Below are 26,557 nucleotides of genomic sequence, written 5' to 3'. Positions count from 1 at the left end.
GCCCGATCCTCCGAGCGCTGCCGGATCCCCCTCGGCCCTTGTCCCGAGGCAGCCATAGCGCCTGCCGCCAGCCGGGCGCCGGAGGAGGAGGAAGAAGCCAGCCCTGCGCGCTGCTTGGCCGGGGCTGTGCCCGGCGCGCAAGGGCGCACGTCACGCGTTTCTCCGGTGTGCCCCGGAACAGCCTGAGCAGCTCGCCGAAAGCCTGCGGGCCTGAGAGAGAGAGACCGCCCCTTTCCCCTCCTCCTGCCGCTGCTGCTGCCCGGGCCTTTAGTTCGTGTGGAGAAGCTGGGCACGTGTGCGGCGACGCTCGCTTGGCGCCGGCTGGGGCAGCTCCGTGCGCCCCGGTTCCCTTGGCCAGCCGGGAGATCGCGAGGTGGGTCAGGGTTTCTAGGGCAGCGCCCTGGCGGATGCCAGCGCAGGGGGAGAGCCCGGCCGGGTTGGAGGAGGACGAGGAGGGGCAGAAAGGCGCCCCGCCGCCCTCGCCAGAAAGGGGGGGGGGGTCCTCTGCGGTGCCTTTTCTGCATGGACCCCCCAACAGAGGCGAAGCGCTTTCGAAGAATCTTCCTTCCAAAGTGGGCGCCGCGGGGGAGCTGTGCCTTTTGCGCCCCCGCCCAGCTGCCTTTCTGCGACGTGCGCGCGCGCGCGCGCTCTGTTGTACGAAGTAGACACTTGACATTCCAAACGGCAAGGGGAAAGTTTTCACTTCCTTTGATTTCAGGCTCGTGGCGTGTCCGGGGACCCCGCCCCTCGGAGCCCCGATTCTCCCGTAGCGTTGCCATTGCTGCCCATGACATTTATTTGCAAAATAGGTGCACGTTGCGCTATGCCAACTTCAAACTTGAATTTGTGCCCAGCGAGGGGGAAAATCGCGGATTATTTTTTTTAACTGTATTGGGGTTAGGGGAACAGCGTGGGGGGGCTAAGTATATTTGGACTAGAGCCACTGAAATAAATGAACATAAATTAATTATGCCTGGTAACTTAAGTGGGAGTATTATGAGTAGGATTAATATTCGATACAACTCAGTATGTGTATAGCAGTCCTGAACGTTCCAGAGCTATAGTTTGGGCAGATTTTAGGCTTGTACTTTGTTTTCCCCACTGAAATCCCAAGGCACACCAAGGGGAGCCAGATGTGCATTGGGAATTTAAAGGTGGACCCATATGCAATATGTTGACTTGGGGGGTTGTAGACACTGGGATAATAATAATAATATTAATAATAAATTTTATTTCTACCACTCCCTCCCCAGCCACCTGCATATACAAAGTGCAAAACTATATCTGAGTTCTGATCAGGGATTTCAATAACCTGAGGGGTTGGGCAATGGAATTGTTGCAGATCAGATGAGATCTACCAGTAAATCTCAAATCTTCTGCTCACCCCTACTGTAGAGGGAAAATATTCGGGACAAAGGAACTGGTCTGCTGCTTTACCTGATGCAAAGGACAAATATATTTAAAATTTTTAGGAAGAGAAGGGTATGCAAAGTCTTGTTGTTCTTTTGTGGAAGTATTTATCACTGATTGTTTCCATAGAGCATGATATTCTTTTCTGTTCTTCTATAATTTTCCACCTTTGCCTATCCAAGAGGGGACGTTGAAGCTCCTACTGAAGCACCCTGTTCTGAAAAAGTGAGTAAACAGTATTATTTCTTGTAGCAAGTTTGCTCTCCCCTTCCACCTCAGGGAGCCTGTTCACTCTCCTCTGGTTTATTGGAGGGGAAGGTTTTTAGCTCTTTGTCAACCTCCAGGTGAATTCCAGAAAGAAGGCAGAAGATTCTCTTGGTGTTGGGGGTGGAATCCAAGCAATGGGGGGAAACTGGTGACACTTATGGTGTAGGCTGGATCAAGAGCAAATAACTTCAGATAATTACAGATCCATCAGGAAGACATGCTAGGGTCTAGAAGCTGGTAGTAAACTAAGGTTTGTTCAGAGTAGACGTACTGAAATTAACAAACATAATTAGGTTAGGTCATTTCATTTTCATGGGTCTACCCTGAGTAACACAGCTTAATATCACCCAGAAAAATCTACCCATTCCACAGCAAAACTGTTCCTAGACCATATCATTTCAAGCTGTAGATGGACACATTGAAGATCATCTGCACATAGAAGCTAGGTGTCAAATAGGGATCTAATTTATCCATTGGTCTGATGTGTTATTGTTCCCCATTCTCCCTCTTGTGTCTTTTTCGGGCCTGTGCCTATCCACCTCATTTTAGGATGCAAAGGCATATTTTTGTGGGGTAGCAGTCATTCATGACATTCTCCTCTCATAAAACTACCAGGGCAATGGTCCTGTCCCTGAAAAGAGATGGAAAACTAGCTTGGTCTGCCATGTTCAGTTAAAAGAATGCATTTGCCTTTGTTGGAAGGTTTTTTTTTATTTCATGGGTGCAACACACAATACATAGGCGTAACACAAAACAGTCAACACATAGTTGTCCCCTGTGTAACAGAGGCCTGACGGGCATTAACTAGAATTCAGATATTTAGTGTCATTAGTCCTGTGACGTGGAACACACTTCCAGCAGAGATTGGGCAGGAATCCTGACTTTTAACTTCCAAGTATCTCTTGAAGATATTTCTGTGCCTACAGGCTGATGCAGCTGTTTGAAACTTTCTTGATGAGCTAATAGTTTAGTAGCATTTTTAACGGTGCTTTATGTTTTGTTGTCTACATATTGCTGTACGCTACACTGATATGTCATGAGATGGTGATATATAAACAAAAATACAGGGAATATCTTTTTGGGTTAAATAGTCTACTTTTCCCCCTGCAGGAGATCATACCACCAACTCTATGCTTTAAAAATGGAAGTGGTAGAAATGGATAATGCATCCCTTAAGCGTCCTCATTCTGAGGACAAAGAGGCTAACGTGGATGAAATTAAAAGGCAAAAGGTCTTGGAAGAAGCACTGAAAGAAAGAGAGAATACTGACCAAAAGACTGAAGCTGAGGCAGAGCGCAAACCCATCAAACCTCCAGTTGAGGATGCAAAAAAAATAGTTCTTAATGAGGGAAATGAAGGCCAAGATGAGGAAGAATTGGAAGAAATTGATGGAGAAGGAGACCCAGAGAGCTTTGCAGACATGATGAAGCATGGCTTGACAGAGCTAGATGTTGGCATAACTAAGTTTGTTAGTTCTCACAGGGGCTTTTCTGGAATATTGAAAGAGAGGTAAGTACTAACTCTTCTGCTGCTCAACCCTGTGGATGGATCAATGCTTAACGTAACCACTTTTGCTGGTTCAGCTTTAACATGGGTCCCATCTGCGCAATGCATTTAAAGCAGTAAAAAGTCATGGCTTCCCCACCCCAAAGAATCCTGGGAACTGTGGCTTGTTAAAGGGGCTGAGAGTTGTTAGGAGACCTCTAGGCCCCTCAGAGAGCTACAATTCCTAGAGTGGTTTTAACAGTCCAGTCCCTCTTCACAGGGAACTCTGGGAATTGTAGCCTTAGAAAATAAAGCAAGTAACCACGTCAGTTTGCAAAATCTGTAGTCGGATGGAGGGGGTAAATGTATAGCAGGGGTCAGCAAACCTTTTCAGCAGGGGGCCAGTCCACTGTCCCTCAGACCTTGCGGGGGGCCGGACTATATTTTTTTTGGGGGGGGGGAATGAACGAATTCCTATGCCCCACAAATAACCCAGAGATGCATTTTAAATACAGTGGTAGCTCGCTTTAAAAACCCTTCAGGTTACAGACGCTTCAGGTTACAGACTCCGCTAACCCAGAAATGGTACCTCAGGTTAAGAACTTTACTTCAGGATGTGAACAGAAATTGCACTGTGGCAGGAGGCCTTGTGACTTCGTAGAAACACAGCTTGCAGCTATTAAAATGGCAAGGATCAGTAGAGAATGTGTATCTCATTTACACAAATAATTATTATCCTTAATTATCAAAATGGCTGACGTTTATATCTCTGAAGAAGCAGGGGGAGCCTTATAATATTTTCTTCACCCTTTGGATTTTAGGGAGCACAAATTAGCAAGATGTACATTATCAGTGCTTAATACCTAAGCTTGATATATATTGCAGTCTCATTGATAACTTTTGCAGATTGACTTGGTTACTTGCTTTATTTTCCAAAGCTGCAGTTCTGTGCACACATATTTGGAATTAAGTCCCATTATACTTCTGAATCAACTTGCTTAAGGTTGCATTGCAGAACTCGTAGGGTTCACTCTCTGCAGGTGTCAGGTTGGCTCCTTGTAAACTGAGAACCAGCCTTTTTGAATGCACGCTTTTCCCCTTTTCTGGAGCAATTTCCTCTTTATATTGTAAAAAATGTGAGGGTTAGCTTATAGCATTGACCATGTCCTTGTGTTGTGTGTTCATCTGCACAAGCCATTGTTTTCTTTTATAAAACAGAATTTGAAATCCTAGCTTGAAGTGGGTTTGCAAACTGCAGCCATGAGGAATTCTGATTTTTGTTGACCATGGTTGGTATTGATACAGGACGCGGGTGGCGCTGTGGTCTAATCCACTGTGCCTCTTGGGCTTGCTGACCAGATGTGTAAGGTGAAAACACAATTAATGCCAGGAAGAGAGAGGGAAATAACTTGGAGCAGGAAGGGGATATACATTTCCCACTTTGGCTTTCAGTCAGTCAGTCAAGTTTATTGCTTATAGCCAAAGGCTGCTGCAATGTATGCAGTGTCAATCAGTAAAATATATACTGATTTGATACAAAAACTTAAAACATTTGCATTGTCAAAACATGACCTAATCTGCACAAAGCTATAGAAACTCCTTAGTATACAAATTAAAACATTAGACAATAATTATAAGCTAAAATCACTGCGGGGCCACTGATATATGAAAAGTAATGTTAAATAATACAATAGACAATTATGTACAAGGTTTAGTGAGAAAGAACTTGGTGTAGATGGGGTCAAGTAAATTCATCTCCTTTACCGTTGATAGCTATCCCGGCTATATATTTTTTTCTAATTTTCCTGGCAGCAGTTGCAAAAAGTGCTACACGCCAGGTCACATACTTATCAATGTCTGCAAGGAGATACAGCGGTACCTCGGGTTTAGAACTTAATTCATTCTGGAGGTCTGTTCTTAACCTGAAGCACCACTTTAGCTAATGGGACCTGCCACTGCTCCGCCACCACGCGATTTCTGTACTCATCCTGAGGTAAAGTTCTTAACCCAAGGTACTATTTCTGGGTTAGCCTGAAGCGTCTGTAACCTGAAGCGTCTGTAACCCGAGGTACCACTGTATAGAATCATGTCAGAGGGATTCTGGCCAAGGGACCTTATCATTATATGTGTCAAAAACCGTTCACTTGCTTCAAGATATAAGGGGCAGCACAAGATTTAATGCGTGAGGTCCTCTAATTCAGAGCATCCCCATTCAGTTACTGGTTACTCTATGAGGCTTTCAGTCTGTAAATTACGTGTTTTAGGGAGCCCATACTGTCTCTTCATTAGACTGTGTTTCTCCTTCTTGTTCCTTTTGCAAATGAAACTGCTGAAGTAGAATAAATCCTACATTTAGTACCCTACCCCTTAAGCAAGATTCTTCTTCTTTTTGGTTTCTTCCTTTTTAGTTTCTGGTGTGAAAGGGTTAATAGACCTCAGTCCCAAATTTAAAAGGGTTGCAATTTAAGCTGAAAAGGCTCTTATTTGACATTTGTATCCCATTCTCTGTTGACTGTTCTGTCTTGTTTTCTACTTAGATACTCAGATTTCGTTGTTCATGAAATAGGAAAAGATGGGCAAACCATCCATTTGGATGACTTCTCTGTGCCTTTAGATAAAGAGGTAACTTTTCTCTGCCTAGCTTCCATCATCAAATGTGGAAGGCCACAATTCAAATCTTGGTTGAAAGATTTCCATAGATTTCTACATAACATTTTGTGGTGTTTATAGGATCCTTCTGAGGAGATCTTCACAGTGTTGTCAGCTGAAGACAAGCAGCGGTTAGAAGACCTCCAGCTTTTTAAAAATAAAGAAGGCAGTGTGGCCATTGAGGTAATTGACAAAATATCAGAGCTAATAAATAAACAAGTTAATGATTGGCAAAATGATGCAACAGGATCAAACTCTTTTGGAAGTTGATTTTGTTCAACTATGCACCTGTGAAGGGTATATAAAAAGATGCAAGACTTCTTTATGAAGTGTTTTAACTTAAATTTCCATAAAAGTTGGGAATAACTACAATCCTCTACATTCATCACGCTGGTAAACAATGCTTCTTGTGACTAAATTTACATATAGGAGCAAAGTAGGCCTTTTCCTCTTGGGAATATACCCTCCTTCTTGCCTAAAGGCAAATGAGAGTGGTATGTTTTTGTAGTTTGTTGTATTGGTCTCCTTACTATTCTAAGGGATTATGAAAATGGGATTAAATGATTGCATCTGTTAAAACAATAACATAATTACAAGAAAACTGAATTTAATAATAAAATAATTTATTATTTATACCCCACCCATCTGGCTGGGTTTCCCCAGCCACTCTGGGCAGCTTCCAACTGAATGTAAAAAACACAATACAGCATCAAACATTAAAAACTTCCCTAAATAGGGTCACCTTCAGATGTCTTTTAAAAGTAAGATAGTTGCTTATTGCCTTGACATCTGCTGGGAGGGCGTTCCACAGGGCAGGCGCCACTACCGAGAAGGCCCTCTGCCTGGTTCTCTGTAACCTCACTTCTGGCAGGGAGGGAACCTCCAGAAGGCCCTCAGTGCTGGACCTCAGTGGGGTGAAGATGCTCCTTTAGGTATACAGGACTGAGGCTGTTTAGGGCTTTAAAAATCAGCACCAACACTTTGAATTGTGCTCGGAAATGTACTGGGAGCCAATGCAGATCTCTCAGGACCGGTGTTATGTGGTCTTGGCGGCTGCTCCCAGTCACCAGTCTAGCTGCCGCATTCTGGATTAATTGCAGTTTCAAAGGTAGCCCCACATAGAGCGCATTGCAGTAGTCCAAGCGAGAGATAACCAGAGCATGCACCCCTTTGGCGAGGCAGTCTGCGAGCAGGTAGGGTCTCAACCGGCGTACCAGATGGAGCTGTTAGACAGCTGCCCTGGACACAGAATTAACCTGCGCCTCCATGGACAGCTTGTGAGTCCAAAATGATTCCCAGGCTGCAAACCTGGTCCTTCAGGCACACAGTTACCCCATTCGGGATCAGGGAGTCCCCCACACCAGCCTGTCCCCCAAGAACAGTACCTCAGTCTTGTCAGGATTCAACCTCAATCCATTAGCCGCCCTCCATCCAACCGACTCCAGACCCTCACGCAGGACCTTCACCTTTTCTAGACTATGTCACTTCAGATTTGGGCACCTGAATTGTAGTCCCTGCATACAGAAAAATCTAGCAGGTCAAATAAGGGTTTCTTTTTAAATGTGCAAAGAATTCTTTTTCTCCTGAGGAGCATTCAGTCCTAACCCCCACCGGCAGTCTAACATAGTGATGGTCAGAAATGGGCTTCTGTCCTCATCTGCTGTTTATGAGATGATGTTTACTTCTCTCCCCCCCCCCTTTCTTTAAGTTTGTTATTTATTGATTTTCAGAGTACACAAACAGCAATACAGTGAGGTCTTGCAGGCCTCCAAATATAAACTACAACTATACAAAGAAACTACAAATATAAAAACCAACTAAGCTATCACTTTTTGTATTATTATTTTCTATGCCGCTGCTTAGGTCATTGAAGACACTAAGGAAAAAAGGACCGTTATGCACCAGGCTGTAAAATCTTTGTTTCCAGGGCTAGAGACTAAAACAGAGGATCGGGATGGGAAAAAATACATCGTTGCTTATCATGCAGCTGGAAAAAAGGCTCTTGCAAGTGAGTTTGACCTTATTTGAAACTTTCAAAACAAAAATGGCTCCATCGTATACCCGCGTGTAAAAATCTGTCTTAACTGTGCAATTCCAGGCATGTATACTCAGGTGCAAGTCCTGTTGGGCTCAACAGAGCTCGCTTTCAAGTGAGAATGTGTAGGATTGCAGCCCAATTAATCAAAATCAGCATTAACTAGGCATTGATTGTGTTATGTTTAAGTCACATAGGATGATAGAAGTCTTGGAGGGACATTAAAACTCTGTGTACTTGCTTTTGCTTAGTGCGTTTTTACAAAGCTATGGAAGAATTGTCCTTAAAGAAATAATGGTCTTGTAACAGACAGTCCATAAGTATGTAGTGGAAAATTGTAATATTCTAGTTTGGGTCTGCACAGAGATTTGTGTAACTGTAGAATAAACAGATTTGATGTAAGCTTAGCCTTTCCCCTCCTTTCAAAATGCGGTTTCTGTGGGTTTTTTTTGTTTAAAGGTCTGAACATGCAGTCAGGTTGTACAAATAAAGTTAAAAGAAGTTGCAGGGGTTACATGATCAACCTATGTTGCTGAAACACTATTTTGTATGACGGAATTGCTCAAAGAAAATAAATACCTCCGTATAAACCTGAGGAAGCAAGCATTAAACAATCTGTGAGGATTTTAGAAAATGTATCGGTTTTAAAATAAATGCTAGTCTTACTGTCTAAAAATGGAAAAAGTTTGGAAAGGGGGGGAAAACCCTGTAGGCTGCCATGCTGTCTGCTTACAGTGGTGCCCCGCAAGACGAATGCCTCGCAAGACGAAAAACTCGCTAGACGAAAGGGTTTTGCGTTTTTTGAGTCGTTCCGCAAGACGAATTTCCCTATGGGCTTGCTTCGCAAGACGAAACGTCTTGCGAGTTCTTGCGAGTTTGTTTCCTTTTTCTTAAAGCCGCTAAGCCGTTAATAGCCGCTAAGCCGCTAATAGCCGTGCTTCGCAAGACGAAAAAACCGCAAGACGAAGAGACTCGCGGAACGGATTAATTTCGTCTTGCGAGGCACCACTGTACATGGGAATAAGTCCCATTGAACACAGTTCCTTCTGAGTAGCATTGGTAGAGGAGAAAAAATATCCAGGCTGAAAATTAAAGCATGGATGGCTAACCTTTTGCTCTCCAGAGGTTGCTGTGCTGAAATCATCCTGAACTATTGGGCTTGCTGGGTGGGAATGAGGGGAGTTGGAACCAAAACAAGGCCACAGGTTAACCACCTGTATGGGATGAATGGACCCATTGCAGTCTGGTGCTACTTGAGGATGGGGCTAAATCTGTCATGCCCCACTTCTGCACAAATTTTATCTGTTCGGAAATACAAATTAACAATAAAATTAACAATTAACGATAAAAATACTTACTTACATGAGGGTTCCAGCGCTGCCTGCCTGGTGCTTTCTGATCTAAATGTGTGTTTGTTCCTTTTAAAATTGACTAGAAAAAACCCCGTCTTTATGTACTCTTTGTGCCTTTAAATAAAAACTAGCCAACCAGTAGGTTGCTCTGCAGCTTGGCATTTTCCCAGCATATGCCAAGATTGACTGGGAGAAAAATACCCCGGCTTGCTTTCTGTGTCTTTATTGGCATCTTGATCTGTTAAACAGCAGTCAGTAGATGATGCTCATCTCCATAGAGTGAAAAACGTCAGCTTAAGCAGCTTGATAGGGCAGATAAATTTCTCAATCCTAGCTGCTCTGTGTCTTGGAATTAGAATATTGTTGCTCTTCACAACTGTGAAATCTATATTGCCTATTTTATTTTTATTATCACGGCCTAGGACCCTCGTACCTACGGGACTGCCTCTCCTGGTATGACCCACGGAGGACCTTAAGGTCCATAAATAGCAACACCCTAGAGGTCCCGGGCCCTAAGGAAGTTAGATTAGCTTCAACCAGAGCCAGGGCCTTTTCAACACTGGCTCCAGCCTGGTAGAACGCTCTGCCTCATGAGACCAGGGCCCTGCAGGATCTGATTTCTTTCCGCAGGGCCTGTAAGACAGAGTTGTTCCGCCTGGCCTTCGGCTTAGAATCAATTTGATTCCCTCCCTCTCTTTCTTTTTTCTTTTCCTTTCTCCTCCTGCGATGAGGCTACATTTTAATATTTTAATGTTTCAATATTTTAATGTTGTGTTTTAATGTTGTTTTTAATTTGTACTCATTCAACTTGTTTTTATTATTGCTTGTTAGCCAGGGAGGCTAACCTCCTTGGCTGGGGAGGGCGGGGTATAAATAAAATTTATTATTATTATTATTGTTATTATTATTAATTAATGTGATTCAAAATAGGATATTAAAGATGTGGGGGGGGAGATGTGGTTGTCAGTTGCACTGAATTTATTTATTGCACTGAATATATTTAAGTACAGTCCATGTTTGCATGCGTTGTGCATGGAGCATGCATGTTTACAGGTACAAACAGAAATACTCAAGCCATGCTCTCCATCTTCCCTACTGTTGGAGCAAAATGCATGTGTTAGCATATGTTATCCGGGTGATTTTTCTAAAATGGTTGAAGGGAGGGGGTGATGTGAATGTCTTTGTATGGTGCTACCAAACTTCAGGCAGTGACCTTTCAGACAGTCATACGTTTTCCCAGACGTCTAGTACAAGTGAATTTCTCCAGTGCATATGAACAAACTTCCTCTTGCGTAAGAATTTGCAAGTTCACTGTATTCTGTACTGGTGGGGGGACGACACAACCTGACTCATTGAAATTTGTATTAATTAGACTCTCAGTTTTGAACTGGATTCTGCAGGCGCTTCTGTTCTAAACACATGGAACGCTTAATAACCTTTGTTTATCCGCTCTTTGCGTCGCTGCCCTCAGTGTAGTTTGTTGCGTGTGTAGCTGAAACCTTTCCATTTGTTCACTTCTCCCTCTGCACGATTCCATTGCATAGCTGTCTAAATAGACGTCAGTTGCCACGTTCACTGTTGAATGCTCCAGACATCTGCAGTGTTATAACACATAAACTTGCATGTTCCCATCTGAAGCACTTTGATGCCTTTAAAAGATAAAATAAAAATAAAACATTGCTCTCTTATGCTCTTTACCCCATGCCTATGAACAGAGGTCAGAACTTCAACAGGTAAGAAAGAGATGTTGGCATTTCATGTTAGGAAAAAATGAAATGCCAATCCAATCGACAGTAATTTAGACCAGCTAAACAGTTTTCCAATTTCATGACTAACGGAAATAAACCTTTCTCCAGCCCAATCCTATCTATCATAGAATCATAGAGTTGGACCACAAGGATAATCTAGTCCAGCCCCCTGTAATTCAGGAATCTTGTTGCCCATCATGGGGCTCAACCCTGGGCTGCCCAGATGACAAGACTCTCGTCTCAGCCTCGCAAAGGAAAGCAGAGCAAGACGTTTGGCACCAGCTTAGCTGCCAGAAAGGGGTGTATAAGGCACCATCCAACCGTCTTAGGGATTCCACTCTGGGTTTGTGTAGGGTTCGCTCCTTAAGCCTTTTCTTTTCCCACAAGGCAGTGGAGGTTAAGGACCAGAAGATGGGCAAGCCTCATCTGCCCCTCACTCATTTTCTGTGAGCCACCCAGAGAAGCAATGTTACACTACAGCATACAAAAGCCATAGATCAATAAAAATAAATTTGTCCTCAACAAATATGATCCCTAATTGTCATAATATTAATATCGATAGCCTCTTTGAGAGTTAGGTTTTCAATATGCTCAGAATTCTTACATTCTACATAGCTTTTTTTGTAAACTGCCTTGAGGGTTTTCCCCGGTATGTAAATTTTATGAAATAAAGGATAAATAAAATAGTTTAACCAAAGTAATTTGGAAATAATCCCAAGTACAGTGGTACCTCTAGTTACGAACTTAATTCGTTCCGGAGGTCCGTTCTTAACCTGAAACTGTTCTTCACTAGAGGCATGCTTTCGCTAATGGGGCCTCTTGCTGCCGCTGCGCCGCCGGCACACAATTTCTGTTCTCATCCTGGGGCAAAGTTCTCAACTCGAGGTAACTCTTCCAGGTTAGCAGAGTTTGTAACCTGAAGCATTTGTAACCTGAGACGTTTGTAAGTACTGTCCCTCTGCTTGGTTGCAGACCATAGCAGTTAATCATTCAGAAAATTATAACCCATTAATATTGTTCTCTCTATATAATGCTTTTCCTTGCACTTGAAACAACAGAAGACAAGAGAATTAAGTGTTAAAAGAAAAAAGTTCAAAGGCCCCTGAGGATACATTTGCATCATAACACTTAACTGTGGTTAATGTGAACCATGGTTTGCACGTTCTGACCATAGTTTCTGCCCAATTTTGAACCGTGGTGTAAATGTTCACCATATCTAACCAAAGTTAAGGAGAGCAAGCAATTCTTAGGCATTATGTCTTCTCAGTGCCTGTTTGAATGCAGTGATGTACCATAATTGATTGCTGTGGGAACAAGGTTTGTTTTTGGCTACAGATAGTGTTTAGCGAGGAGAGTGCTTAACCACGGTCCCAGGTTTGGATGACACGCTAAGCCTAACCTCGACTTAACTGAGTGCAGCTCAGAGTAAAAAAGGCCAGGGAGGAGTGAAACGGTTGCAAACTCCTCCATGGGAGCCTTCACAGTCCAGGCAGACCATAGGTTGGTTTACTGTGACATGGGAAGAAGACCATTGAGTTTGTTCACATGTACTACCAAACCATGGTTTAGCACTTTAGGGACAAGTCCTCTGCTTGCACAACGTTGTTTAATTAGGTTTGTCAAAAATGGAGTATGAGGAGGAGCATACTAGCCTCAGGCTTGGTAATACAACACTAAACCATGGTTTGGTATTAAGCGTGAACCAGCCAAGTGCGCTTTTGAAAACCACCCAAGAGTCTTCATAAGGAAAATGCGATTTGAACTTCCTTGTTTTCAGCCCCAGTGCATTAACCTCAGCATCACATTTGCAATGAATGAAATATTTGGCAAGAAGTGTAATCGTTGCATTAATAATGTGTGACTTTGCCCTAAGACTATCCAATATAATATTTTTCTTGTTGGTGGGACCCCTGACATCTCTGCATATGGGCAAGCTACAACAAACAATCTTTTCAGGTGGCGACACTTTGTTTTGCCCAGTACTGTTTTGTGGGATGAATTACGTTGCATAGTAGTAGCTCTTTGCGGTGTTCTGATGGACTCTTTAAAAAGTTGCCAAGAGGAATTTAGCATTGTCGAAGGAAGAGGTAAGCCTGATATATTCCACCCCCACAAAGAATGGATAAAACACCAGCAAGTGTACAAATGATTTGCAGGGGGTGGGGGGAGGAGAGAGAGATTTACACAAGATTTTTTTTTTTGTCTGAATTACCAAAAAAACACAACAACAAAAAACCACCCTAAATGGAAAACAATTAAAATGGCCATACTTTAATACTTCGTATGTTTTGAACATTTTGTCTTTAAAGATCCAAGAAAACATTCTTGGCCCAAATCTAGGGGAAGTTATTGCCACTTTGTCTTGTACAAAGAGAACAAGGACACAATGGATGCCATCAACGTGCTGTCGAGATTTTTAAGGTGGGTCAACCTTTTGACAAGAGAGGACAGTAAATCTGCAAAACTTTCTGATAGGTGGTAGAAATGCCATCCTTTGAGACGGTTGGTTTGGGCAACATTGCAGCATGCTGAAGGTAAAGTGGCTACTTTTTAGTGGTCAGTTTTGGAAATAACGTGTAGCCCGTGTGTAACAATTTGTAATTTTTGATCCTTGTGGAATCCTGAGGCGGTAAGACTCCATTACAAAAACAGGAGGGAGAGAGATAGAAATTCTGTGCATTGTAATAACCATAATTTTATTATTATACCCTGCCCATTTGGCTGGGTTTTCCCAGCCACTCTGGGCGGCTCCCAACAGAATATTAAAAACGCAATAAAACATCAAACATTTAAAACTTCTCTAAACAGAGCTGCCTTCAGATGTCATCTAAAAGTCAGATAGTTGTTTATTTCCTTGACGTCTGATGGGAGGGCGTTCCACAGGGTGGGCGCCACCACCGAGAAGGCCCTCTGCCTGGTTCCATGTAACCTCACTTCTTGCCGTGAGGGAACTGCCAGAAGGCCCTTGGAGCTGGACCTCAGTGTCCAGTCTTGTGTGTGTTCAAATACTTCTTTCCAAATTCAGTCTTTACATCAGCTTGGGCACAGTGCACATTTCTTTTGTCCTGTCAAGCTGACAACTTCTAAGACTATAACTGGCGACACATAATAGAAGCAAAAGGTTGGCTTTGACTTGTGCGCTCTGGCTCCTAATTGCGGTTAACCGTGGTGAGACAGAGACGTGTGTTTTTCGCCTAGACTGTCGGAAGTCCTTTCCCTGAGTTTTTTCTTGCTTTGTACCGAACTTCAAGAGAAGCAGCCTCAGCATAAGCGCAGGGTAGAAATAAATAAAAAGTGTGCACTTGGCATCGGCTCGCAAGTTATTTGAGTGGTGGCAAACAGAAATCCTTATGGATGGTTTTTATTTGGGAGAGGGTTTTTTTTTGGGGGGGGTGGCTCTTAACTGGATCAGATTGTTGTTATGTCTCTCGAGTTTCTCTCCTGTGCATGATTATGGATCAAATCAGCAATGGGGAACCTCAGACGAGGAGGCCAGACACGGTCCCCATGGCTTCTCTGACCCTCGAGACTCTTGCAAGCCCTGTCCCTTTCCCAGGCCACCCTCTCTTCCGAGACCAGGCCTCCGTGGTCGCGCTCTGCCCTTGCTCAAGTCCTATTACAGGGTGGAATGTGTCCTTTAATTGTAACAGTGCTTCTCACTTGCCTGGATAGAAAGAAGTGTGTTTTTGTAGAAAGCACTGACATTTCTGCAGGGCTGGAAGGTAGCCTGCTGTACAGAGGTAAGAGTCACATCCGTTACACCACCAACTTTGTCCACCTGCTGACATTGCAGCCCCTTTCAAGTTCGCCCTAGCGGGAAGCTGGCCCTCAAATTTATTTAAATGATACACTGTTGGCAAGCAAAGGTAATAACTTCTAACGCTTCTTTCCCCTACCTGTTTTGCTAGTGCTGAACATTTTTCTTTCTCATTTTTTTAAAGAGTTAAGCCAAACATATTTTCATACATGGGGACGAAAGACAAAAGGGCTATTACAGTTCAAGAGATCGCTGTTCTCAGGTAAGTAGAAGCAGGGTGGTGTTTAAATGTTACCTGGCTTGCTGACATAAATATAATAATAATAATAATAATAGTAGTAATAGTAGTAATAATAATAATAATAATTTGTATACTACCCTATACCCAAAAATCTCAAGGCGGTTCACAAAATAAAATCACAATATAAAAATAATCTTATCTGTGTGCAAGATGGAAATAATTGATTTTATAAAAGTGTTGTGGCATTCTGTAAGTACCCAAGACATTTGAATCAGTCATCCCGCAATTCTGCAGAGTAAGTGGCTGCAGTTAGATTTGAAAACCTTCAGTTTTAAACTGGGGGCATGAATGTTAAAAGATGTAATGAACGGGCTGCTGGAATCACGGTTTCAGAAATAGCTTTCAAAAATAGAGTTTGCACCTGTGCTTCAGTCACTGTACAGTAACTCCAAAATCAATTATCCTGTGTGGAGACCCCGTTTTTGTTAAATCTTTCCCTCTCTATCTCCATGTTTAGAATCACTGCACAAAGGCTGGCTCACTTAAATAATTGCTTGATGAATTTCAAGCTTGGAAACTTCAGTTACAAGAACCACCCGCTAAAGCTGGGAGAATTGCAAGGAAATCATTTCACAGTAGTTCTCAGGTAAAAGTTCTGTTTTCCAAGGCTGCTTTGTTACAGTTTAATGCTTTATGTTAAATCCCACTGTGTTGTGTGAAAGATACGATAATCACAGTTGACTTGGTGTTCTATATATTTTTTTCTGTTGGAGAGATAGAAAATCCATTCATGTAAGAGTGGGGGCTGTATTAAAGAGACTTCTGGACTTCACAATCGTCAACAAAAATGTGTCCAGCTTTGTTTTTCTTACCCAGAGTTATAGCAAAGATAAAACAAAGGGAGGTGATTGGTCTGGTAGCATCAATGTTAGGAATATCCCAGATTTAAAGAATGGTGGGTTAGATCCAGATTAAATTTGTTGCATTGGACCCACTGGGTTCTATTCAGCGCTGCATGAGCAGCGTTCCACTTGTGCATCATAACTTCCCCTTTCTCTCCTTTGCCTGTGTGCCCCCCAAAATCTGATCCCCCAGATCAGGAGGGTATGCAGGGGGCTGCGGAGGAAAGGACGGTGAAATTTCATTGCAAAAGCTGAAGTATGTTACATGAGTGGGAACAGCAGTGTTGATCTAAGCGATGTATTTATATCTAAGCATGTCCCAGAAACTCCAGCGGGTGCAGAATGCTGCAGCGAGGCTCCTCACGGGGTCTCTGCCATGGGAGCAGATTCACCCAGTGCTTTTCCAGCTGCACTGGCTCCCAGTGGAGTACAGGGTCAGGTTTAAGGTGCTGGTTTTGACCTTTAAAGCCCTTCATGGCCTAGGACCCTCGTACCTACGGGACCGCCTCTCCCGGTATGCCCCACGGAGGACCTTAAGGTCCATATATAGCAACACCCTAGAGGTCCCGGGCCCTAAGGAAGTTAGATTAGCCTCAACCAGAGCCAGGGCCTTCTCAACACTGGCTCCGGCCTGGTGGAACGCTCTGCCTCATGAGACCAGGGCCCTGCAGGATCTGATTTCTTTCCGCAGGGCCTGTAAGACAGAGTTGTTCCGCCTGGCCTTTGGCTTGGAGTCAATTTGATTCCCTCCCCCTCTTTCTTTTTTCCTTTCTCCCCCTGTGATGAGGCTGCATTTTAATGTTTCAATGTTTTAATGTTGTATTTTAATCTTGTTTTTAAGTTGTATTCATTCAACTTGTTTTTATTGTTGCTTGTTAGCTGCCCTGAGCCCGGCCTTGGCTGGGGAGGGCGGGGTATAAATAAAATTTATTATTATTATTACATTTCAGTAGGACCTAAATTGTTTCTAATGGGACTTAAGTGTGTCTAATTTACCCTGAACACGATTCTTTCTTTTTAATACTTTTTAAAAAAAATCTTTTTTGCACAGCCTGATTTTTCTTTCTCATGCCTTTTTCTTCTGGATGGAGCTCTGCTTTAACAGCTGCCAGGGCAGCGGTTGCATGCCTGTGCACGATTGCTCTTCAGTTGTGGAATCTGGAACTTTGCCCCGGGTTTGGCTGCTTGACAATCTTAAGCAATTCGGGGAGCAGTCATCACAATGACACCAGGTTAAGTTGGTATAAAGTCTTCTTCTTTGGCAATCCCTCATAGCCGAGTAAGATTGTCTTCCATAAACACGGTTTTAACAATGAGTCCGTAAGTGACTGTGGAGGCCAATTCTGGACCCACACGTCCTTCCACAGTGGGAACATTGGTTTCTGGGTGGGAGTTGATCACAGTGTGGATTTGCCAAGCGTGCCTTCCTCCTAGCACGTTTCTCCCTTGTGTCCTGAGTTCGAGCGTCTTCAAAGCCCATGACACCTTTGGTAAAGGCTGCTCTCCAACTGGAGCCCTCGTAGGCCAGTGTTTCCCAGTTGTCAGTGTTTATACTACATTTTTTAAAGATTTGCCTTGAGACCGTCTTTTGTTAACCACCGGTATTACGCTTTCCATTTCTAAGTTCGAAATAGAGTAGTTGCATTGGAAGACTATCATCAGGCATCCACACAACATGACCAGTCCAACGAAGTTGATGTTGAAGAATCGTTGCTTCAACACTGGTGATCTTTGCTTCAGAAGTAGGCGAGGGTCTGAGAACTGATCTAGTCAGAAAAGCTATTTTTGCAGATAAACTTGATTTTTCTTCCCTGCTCCTGTTGACTCAGGGCTATAAATCTAAACACTCAATGGAGAAGCAAGAACTGAACAGAGTGGGATTGACCTCTGAATATATCTGTGCATAGGATTGTGCTGTACACGTGCCAATTCATCGTCTTCACGTTCTAACGCACGGTGTGTGCCTGTGTACATTTCTCCTAATATAGTTTTTTCTTTTATCAGAAATATAACCGGGACCGATGATCAAGTTCAACATGCCATGCAGTCTCTCAGGGAAATTGGGTTTGTTAACTACTATGGGATGCAAAGATTTGGAACCACAGCTGTCCCTACATATCAAGTTGGAAGGTGAGCTCCTTTTATTTGACATATATGTGGCACCTTAAAGCAGCTGGGAGCCCAGTGAGTAGGAATTTGGGGCCTGACAGATACGGATTCAAACCCCAGATCACCTGTCGCCTGTGGCCGGGAATGGGCTGCTATTTCTCAGCTTTAGCCCCTGTCAGTAATAAAAAATCAAATCAAATCATAAATCTCCTAGTCCATATGAGTGTGGGAAGGATTGCATATGGAATACTATGTTTAAAATTTTGGCTGCTGAATGCACACTGTAAAAAGTTTTCATTTTATACGAATGTCTTTCCTTTGAAACCTTTAGTAGAACTAAGTTTGCAGCCCAACCCACTTGTTTGCTGGTTCAAGCGATTCTGTGTTTTGCCTTGGCAGACTCATAGGATTTTCCTTCCTTGCTGGCAATGCAATATTAACCAGATGTTCTTCTATATTTTTAGAGCTATACTACAGAATAACTGGAATGAAGTCATCGATTTAATCCTAAAACCACGTCCTGGAGGCAAGTAATTTTTTTTAGCCATTTTGGACTCAATTTCATTCAACAGTGGTTTTACATACTGAAAGGAGCACTTCTATATAGTTTGCCTGTTTATGTTTTGAAAGCAAGGGATTATATTAATAAAAATATCAATAAACAGCTACAGTGGTACCTCGGGTTACAAACACCTCGGGTTACAAACACTTTGGGTTACAGACTTCGCTAACCCGGAAGTAGTACCTCGGGTTAAGAACTTTACCTCAGGATGAGAACAGAAATCGTGCGGCGGCAGCAGGAGGCCCCATTAGCTAAAGTGGTACCTCAGGTTAAGAACGGTTTCAGGTTAAGAATGGACCTCCGGAACTAATTAAGTTCGTAACCAGAGGTAGCACTGTATTCTTTTAAAAAAATAGTAATAGAGTGGTTCACTGCAGTCATACATAAAACCATACAATTAAATCCATATAAAAATTTAAAATCAGAAATCTACTGAGAAGGATATTTTCTTCATGGCCAGCAAAAGTTTGGCAGCATAGAACAGTTTCCAACAGCTGCTTAAAGTTTAAAAGAAGCGGCTGAATCTCTGTTTGCAGAGCATTCCACAGGACTGGGCCAATAATGGTAATGGCACATTTTCTTGTTGCTGTCAAATGAGCCAGTGTCCAACATATAGATCCTAATTCATTTCAAATTGTGTCCTGATTCTGTAATGCTAAGTATCGTAAGCTGATGCTGTAGGATGGAGCTTGATATTTAAATTCAGAAATGCCACATCCTGAAGCTTTAAAATGGGGGAACAAAAGGATATGTGGGTTGCAGGGTAGGGAATAGTTAAAAACCCAGCTAATAGCAGAAATTGAAGATGGAAATATAGGTGGCCCACCCCCGGAACATGAAGCTCTGGGGGAAATTGATTTTAAGGCCCAACATGCTGGTTTGTGGATTACATTGAGGGTCTAGTTGTCAGACAGCGTACTTTGCAAATGCACCCAGCGGATAGGTATTTGCTGCAATTCAGAGTGACTTTGATGGGGCTAACCTCAAGGAAGTTGAGTAAGGTGTGCAATAAATAGCATGTTGCCATCTGTTCCAAGTGGTTAACTGAAAATGCAGAATAGTTTTGAAACTGGCTGAGAAGGATTTTGTGCTATAGATACCATTGACTTAGGTTCTGTGCGGGCCTGTTTTTGAGCTGAACTCCTTTTAAAAATAAAAAGGAAACCCGCTCACATGGGTTGAAATTAAAGCGCTTCCCATTTATGCAAATGGTCGTTGCAGCTGAAAAGGGATACTTGGTAAAATGCCGAGAAGAGTGGGCAAAAACGAAAGACCCAGATGCGGCCCTCAAAAAACTGCCCGTGAAACGGTGTGTGGAAGGACAGCTACTCCGGGGACTTTCAAAGTACGGACTGAAGAATATAGTCTCTGCATTTGGCATAGTAAGTTGAAGCGTTTGCTTGTTTTTGTAGACCGTCTCTGAGCATGTCTGAAAACAACTTGGGGGTCAAGTCAAATTTATGGTGAATGGTAAATGGCCTACTGGAGAAGTATTTTCCCCTCCCTCCTTCCTTCCATATTTTTCATTAGGTTTTATTAGTTCTGACTTGCCAGGCCAAAGGGAGTTGTTTTTTAAAGATGTAAATTGAGCCAGGGGCTCCCTAGTATTGTCAGGCATGTATTTAAACCATTAACAGTGCCGTCCTTACATATGTCTGCTCAGAACTGAGTCCATTGGGTGGCGCTGTGGTCTAAACCACTGAGCCTCTTGGGCTTGCCAAACAGAAGGTCGACGGTTCGAATCCGCGCAGTGGGGTGAGCTCCTGTTGTTTTGTCCCAGCTCCTGCCAACCTAGCAGTTTGAAAGCACGCCAGTGCAAGTAGATTAATAGGTACAGCTGTGGCGGGAAGGTGCAGGCATTTCCATGCGCTCTAATTTCCGTCAGGGTGTTCTGTTGCGCCAGAAGCGGTTTAGTCATGCTGGCCACACGACCCGGAAAGCTGTCTGTGGACAAATGCTGGCTCCCTCAGCCTGAAAGCGAGATGAGCACCGCAACCCCATAGTCGTCTTTGACTGGACTTAGCCGTCCAGGGGTCCTTTACCTTTACTTTACCTTACCTTACCCCAGGCATGCGCCTTACAAAATTAGCATCATGTTGATTAACACTTTTTCCTGGTCTGCAGATCCCAAGAAATAATCGTTTGATGTATATTCATAGCTATCAGAGTTATGTATGGAATAACATGGTGAGCCGCAGAATAGAAGAATATGGGCTTGTTGCTGTGCCAGGAGATCTTGTACTAAAAGGAGGTAAAATGTCAACATTGCTTGATGTCAGGGCGTGTGTGTATGTGGTGGCACGTAGTCAATAATACATTTTGGAATAGCTTCCTAGTATCATGTTCCTTAAAACTAGAGATGAGCACATACACCCTCTCGTTTATTTAGAATTAGGCTTGGCAGACCAAACTTTTAAAGTGTTAAGTGGAACAAGTTTTTTTTAAAATGCCCAATCCTGGATTATGCTCTTGGTTATATCGTTGGAAGTTCGATGGGATATGAAAGTCCTTTGAGCCCTCTGCCTTCTGACTCTGGAGATGGCAGCGAGCTCTTCCCCCCAGTAGTTGTTCCCAGCTGGATTCTGGTATGCTGTGGGGTACTACATTTCCCAGGTTACCTGAGCTCTGGAACATGGTTGTTTGGAAGTCCCCTGTGTTGACAGGGAAGAGGGCTTTGCAGGAAGGGCTTCAGTGAGATACTGCCATCACTGCCTAAGTTAAGTAGGAGAAGAAAGAGGTTCGGTGGGGGAGGTCTTCAGAGGGCAGAGGCACAGATTTCGGAGAGGGAGGACCTGGTGATCCGACACAGCAACACTAGGACTTAGATTTGCCGGTAATTTGTCAGTGTACCTACCAGTGACAGTCTGGTGCCTTCCATTGTGTACAATTTTGTGCTTATCCTGTTTGAAACTATATGTCCTCTTTGCTTTGTTCCTTGTTAAGGAGCTCATAAAGATAACACTATCTAGAAAAAGATTTCTCAGTAGGAAATCTGGTTGAGATGACCTGGAAATTACTTGAAACATCCTCTTGCTTTTAGGTACAGCTGTTTATATCGAAGAATCAGATGTTGACAATCACACCATCCATGATGTTGTGATGCCGTTGCCTGGTTTCGATGTTATCTATCCAAAGCACAAAAGTAAGAATTCTATTTAAAGTCAAAAGTGGATGATATGTGCATAATGAGGTTTGCTATGCTGGCAGATAAGTGCTGGGGATGAGTGTGTACGTGTGTCTGTACAAAAGTAACTAAATGGGTTTTGTATCTGATTTCAATAAGCACAGATTAAATAGGTCCATTGACATCAGCTGTCTCCATTGATTTCAGTGGATTTACTAATGTGACCTAACATTTGATGTATAAATATTGCTGTATATTAATGGAGAATTAGGAGTATTTTCTGTATTTGGATCAACGGTAATTTAGTTGTAACCATATTTTAAGGGAAGATCATTCAGTCATTAAATAGTGTTCTCCAAACTAGTAGGATCAGGCATTAACGAAGTGCGGCTAGCAGGAGAAATAGAAAAGTTTTTTTTAAGAAATATTCATCAGCTTGTATGCTAAAGGGAGAAGGAAGGAAAGAGAAACAGTTTGTTGGAGACAAATAGTCTAGCAGCATCCAGATTTAGGGCATGTGCAGTCATTACTTCATTCCTCTATCCCCAACTGGTACACTGGAAGCATGTTAATAGATATTTTTAATAGGAGCGGAGGCACATCTAACTAATAGGGGCTTATATGATCATGGGCTTTGCTGCCACCCTAGTTCTATTTAAGATGATTGCCTCCTTACCAAAATGGCTTGAAAGTCGGTTTTATATCCCAGGACCAGGGATTTCCTACAAATAATTCCTTATTAAATAGAGCTGTAAAGAAAAAGACTACGCTTTTGGGCCACGTTTCAACATTACAGGTCAGAATTGCATCAGATGCAAGAGGGGAAACTTACAACGCATTTGCCCTGAATTCCATGTGACCATTCATATATATATATATATATGTCTTTTTACGGCAGTTGGGAAAGCCTACGAGGAAATACTGGCCGCTGACAATCTCGACATCAGTAATATGAAGCACAAAATTCGAGACTATTCCTTATCTGGAGCCTACAGAAAGATCATCATCCGACCTCAGGATGTGAGCTGGTAAGTAAATAGCCCACAGTTTAGTAGCCAGAGGAGGAGATGGATGATAAACCTAAGAACTGCTACTAGAAATGATGACTTTATTGCTTCCAGAGTGTACCAGTTGATTGATCTCAAGTGGGAGAGGGCTGCTGCGTTCATGTCCTGCCTTTGAGCGTGGAATATTGGACTAGATCGGTCTTTGGACTGATTCAGCAGGTCTTGTTTATGTTCTGAACCATGTGCTTACTGATGTGTGCTTGATGATGGTTGTGCTCCACTGCTTATCTCGAAGAGCAGCATGAAGCCACAAGTCTATACTGCTGCTGCTCCTCAGTTAAAAAGGAGATAAAAGTTCCATGTTTAAAGGGGAACCCAATATGTATGTAACAAAGGTAACATTTAGCGTTTAACCTTCGTTAGAAAGAAATCCCAAGTCCTCCAAGATTCAGCCGCAAGACTCTGCAGAGCTACTTGAATAAATCCCATTGGTTTCAGAAGGAACCAAGTAGGCGTGAAAAGTATTGCAGTGTTTAAGCTAACAGGCTTTGCACTGAAAACATGTTGCCATCTTCAAGCTCAGATGTGGGGAACCATTTCTACCAAGTGTCGTGCTGCTTTATAAAACAGTCTCCTAGAATAATGATACAATGAGGAATTTCTAATACAGGTATATGATTCATTGTTGGGCACATTTTAAATCTCTCTATCTTTTTTAAAGGGAGCTAGTTGTGTATGATGACCCTAAGATTCCATTATTTAATACGGACTTAGATAAACTGGAAGGAAAACCACCTGCAGTTCTTGCAACAGGTAATATTTTTTCAATTGTGCCATATATGATTATTCAGCCATGCATGTCCCTTTTATATAACAACAGCAACCACAACAACAACAACAACAACAACTACTACTACTACTACTACTTTTATCTGTATCCTGCCCTCCCCGGCCGAGACTGGGCTCAGGGCGGCTAACATCAAATATATAACATTGGTATAAAATCAAACAATAATTAAATTACCTCCTAAAAACAAGTCAGGATCAAATTAAAATCTAATTAGATGGCTTTCCGCAGAATTAGGGTTGGGAACAGTAGATGTTCATAAGGCCCAACTGATGCTCACAGAATCTAACTGCTTAGTACAATGGGTTTTTTTAAAAATAAAATGTTGGGCTGAAAGCTTTAAAAAGTATGTTTCTTCCCAAAATTAGATACTGAGCTAATAGACAGAGTTAAAACAGCTTACCAGAAACACTGGTACTTTTGCAGTAGAGATAAACATGAGCTGGCCTCTTTGAAGAGATGTGAGATACTGCTGATGGAGGCAAAGTTGCTGCCAAAACAAATCTCCCATTTGAGGGAGAATTGAAGACAGCCCTCAATTCTTGGTCACCTCACCCTCTTTTGCAATAGTTGCTCGAGGATATCAGATGCCTCTTGGCAAAAATCTGGTTGCCAGTCTAAAGACAAAATGTAAAAAAACATGGCGCAAGCTCTTTCAGGGGCAACTGGACTTGCTAGCAGACTGGTTTTGTTGAGTTGATCCTTCACTACTACCTTAGAGATGTTGTTGGATTACAAGTCCCATCATCCCTAGCTATAGTAGGACCAGTGGTTGGGGACGATGGGACTTGTAGTCCAACAACATTTGGGGACCCAAGGTTGAGACGGGCTGCTATAGAGAATTTTATCTTTTTTTACTATAAAGGATGTGTGTGTACTCCTGTAATGACACCGCCCAGGGAACACCCATTATTTCTCCCTCGCTCTGTACATTCCCACCCAGGAGATCAGATTCCGAATTCCTGCAGATGTGTATTTCTCCCAGCCTGCATCTTGTGGCTTGATTTGCTTAAAGGCATCCGTCATTGTGACTTCAAATCTGCAAAGTAGGTTGAGAGATCCCACAGGAAGGAAGTGGCAGCCCACCTGAGTGTATGTTTAACATTAAGATCTTGGGAGTGATGTAAACTGAGCGGTTGGAGGCAATGTGTCTCTGAATACCAGCTGCTGGAAACCACAGGAGGGGAGAGCACTCTCTTGCTCAGGTGCTGCTTCCAGGTTTTCCACAAGCATCAGAGAACAGGATGCTGAATAGATGGGCCATTGGCTTAATCAAGCAATCTCTTCTGAAGTTATTACGTCAAACTTAACACTGGTTGATATTTTGCTCCTTTGGGGGATGAAGTCAGCTGTTTGACAAACTCTAGGCATGTTTGATAACCCGTGGTTTTCTTCTTCTTCTCCTAAACATTAATTTACTTATGACAGAAGGCAAATACAAGGCTTTGAAGATGGACTTCTCTCTCCCCCCATCAACTTACGCTACAATGGCCATTCGAGAAGTGCTAAAAATGGACACAAGCATAAAAAACCAGACACAGTTAAACACAATATGGCTACGCTGAAGATCCTTCGCAGTGATTGGATGAAAGTTTTAACATGAAACTGGTTTCGTATTTACTAGTTCTATCCAGGCAATTTCTAATTAAAATTGTATTTTTGTATTAGCTTGAGGTATATGATTTCAAATTCGTTGTAAAATGGTGTTTACAAAAATGTAACTTTTGTTTTTAAATAATCTGAGCAAACATGGTGCTTGAGCTGTCTGCACAGTGCAATTTTGCTGGCGTAGAAGAACATGGATGGCTTTGCTAGTATTTTCAGGTCTGCAGAAAGCGTTTCTAAAATGTTTTCTCCAAATACAGTAGTAAACATGGCTTCATGAGTTTGGTACAGATGAAAACTGATTGCAGGCATGCGTAACACTGCAGTTCAGGAAATCTAATTAGAATAGGGTACTGATGAATGCATATTTATAACCAGTGAACAGATATATTTAGCCTTAAGAGTGCTGATAAGCTCTGCACTCACAACTGGCAGAATGTTCATGTCTTTTATGCGTACACAAATGTGTACAGCTGCTTTTATTTGAGCTGTAGTTCATTAAACTTTTGTGTTGGTTTTTCACAACCTATTTCAGTTTCTGCTGTGGGTAAAGCAGTGAGCGAACTATGTCGGAGTTTGTACCCTCAACAAACAAGGTTTAGCTCTAGCATTTATGGTTTGTCTGTTGCTGGCAATGGATGAACTAGGAAAATCTCTATCCTGGCATGTCAGGATTAAATAGCCATTCTTAATTGAACAGCTATGATGTTGTACTCTCATTTTATTTCTAACACTCAACAAAAATATGTTTTCTACTGCTTGGTTTATTAAAGAGTGTACTGAAACCTCTTCCCCTTTTTTGTTCTTGTGCCCCTAATTTCTACCAATATTATTTATGTCTTTACAGGCAACTCCCCCTTTCCGTGGCAGTTGTGTTCCAGGTCATTGTGCGCTTGTGTGAAATTGCGTATAATCAGAACGCCCATTGAAAAATCCTGCAAACACCCCATTCTGCCCCTGCCACGATCCGCCCCTTTTTGTGACATTTTTGAGTCACTTCCTGGTTTGGCATGACGCGTGTGTGTGCGGTTGCGCACATATCGGACATGCCTAAAATGGTTGCTGCCTGCATTTGACTTATTTAGTCACTTACTACAAAAAAAGTTTCCAAGCAACTTACTAACAGGATAAAAGCCAAAAAGGCTTTCTTCATTATCACACAGCAAAAAATGTATTTCTGCACACATGCATGTGACAAATGTACAACTTTGGAAAAAGTTGTGCTTTTGCAAACAACTCCACAAATCCAAATCCATTTCCCCCAAAATTTACGAAGTACAGTGGTACCTCAGGTTAAGTACTTAATTCGTTCTGGAGGTCTGTTCTTAACCTGAAACTGTTCTTAACCTGAAGCACCACTTCAGCTAATGGGGCCTCCTGCTGCCACTGCGCCGCCGGAGCCCGATTTCTGTTCTTATCCTGAAGCAAAGTTCTTAACCTGAAGCACTGTTTCTGGG

The 26,557-nt window shown here is 42.6% G+C and overlaps 1 protein-coding gene across 3 annotated transcripts; it reads left to right on the top strand.

The window, feature by feature from the left end:
- The first annotated feature begins 246 nt into the window (after nt 1–246).
- On the top strand, nt 247–25,889 carry PUS7 (pseudouridine synthase 7). Of its 3 annotated transcripts, XM_081023634.1 has the most exons (18): nt 247–373; nt 1,593–1,635; nt 2,788–3,186; nt 5,700–5,784; nt 5,893–5,994; nt 7,675–7,819; nt 10,914–10,931; nt 13,256–13,367; nt 14,888–14,965; nt 15,462–15,590; nt 17,851–17,976; nt 18,420–18,481; nt 19,739–19,899; nt 20,642–20,768; nt 21,558–21,659; nt 22,540–22,669; nt 23,370–23,461; nt 24,924–25,889. In XM_081023634.1, exons 3-18 carry the CDS (start codon nt 2,819–2,821, stop codon nt 25,058–25,060), a joined length of 1,974 nt encoding a protein of 657 aa, XP_080879760.1. In that variant the 5' UTR covers nt 247–373; nt 1,593–1,635; nt 2,788–2,818; the 3' UTR covers nt 25,061–25,889. The 3 variants fall into 3 exon arrangements, with proteins under 3 accessions (XP_080879760.1, XP_080879758.1, XP_080879759.1); XM_081023632.1 differs by lacking the exon at nt 1,593–1,635 and having other exon boundaries at nt 263–373; XM_081023633.1 differs by lacking the exons at nt 1,593–1,635; nt 10,914–10,931 and having other exon boundaries at nt 263–373.
- Nucleotides 25,890–26,557: the final 668 nt, after the last annotated feature.

The sequence above is a fragment of the Podarcis pityusensis genome (assembly GCF_964106645.2).
Source record: "Podarcis pityusensis genome assembly, chromosome: 10".
NCBI classification, from domain to species: Eukaryota; Metazoa; Chordata; class Lepidosauria; order Squamata; family Lacertidae; genus Podarcis; species Podarcis pityusensis.
Note: the sequence above shows the minus strand (reverse complement) of the source record. Positions and strands in the feature narration are given on the sequence as shown.

Excerpts from the sequence above, each read along its gene's own strand:
- PUS7 (XM_081023634.1), top strand. The coding sequence starts at position 2,819 with ATGGAAGTGGTAGAAATGGATAATGCATCCCTTAAGCGTCCTCATTCT. Across the intron at positions 22,670-23,369 it reads CGACCTCAGGATGTGAGCTG|GGAGCTAGTTGTGTATGATG; the intron begins GTAAGTAAATAG and ends TCTTTTTTAAAG. Across the intron at positions 23,462-24,923 it reads ACCTGCAGTTCTTGCAACAG|AAGGCAAATACAAGGCTTTG; the intron begins GTAATATTTTTT and ends TACTTATGACAG.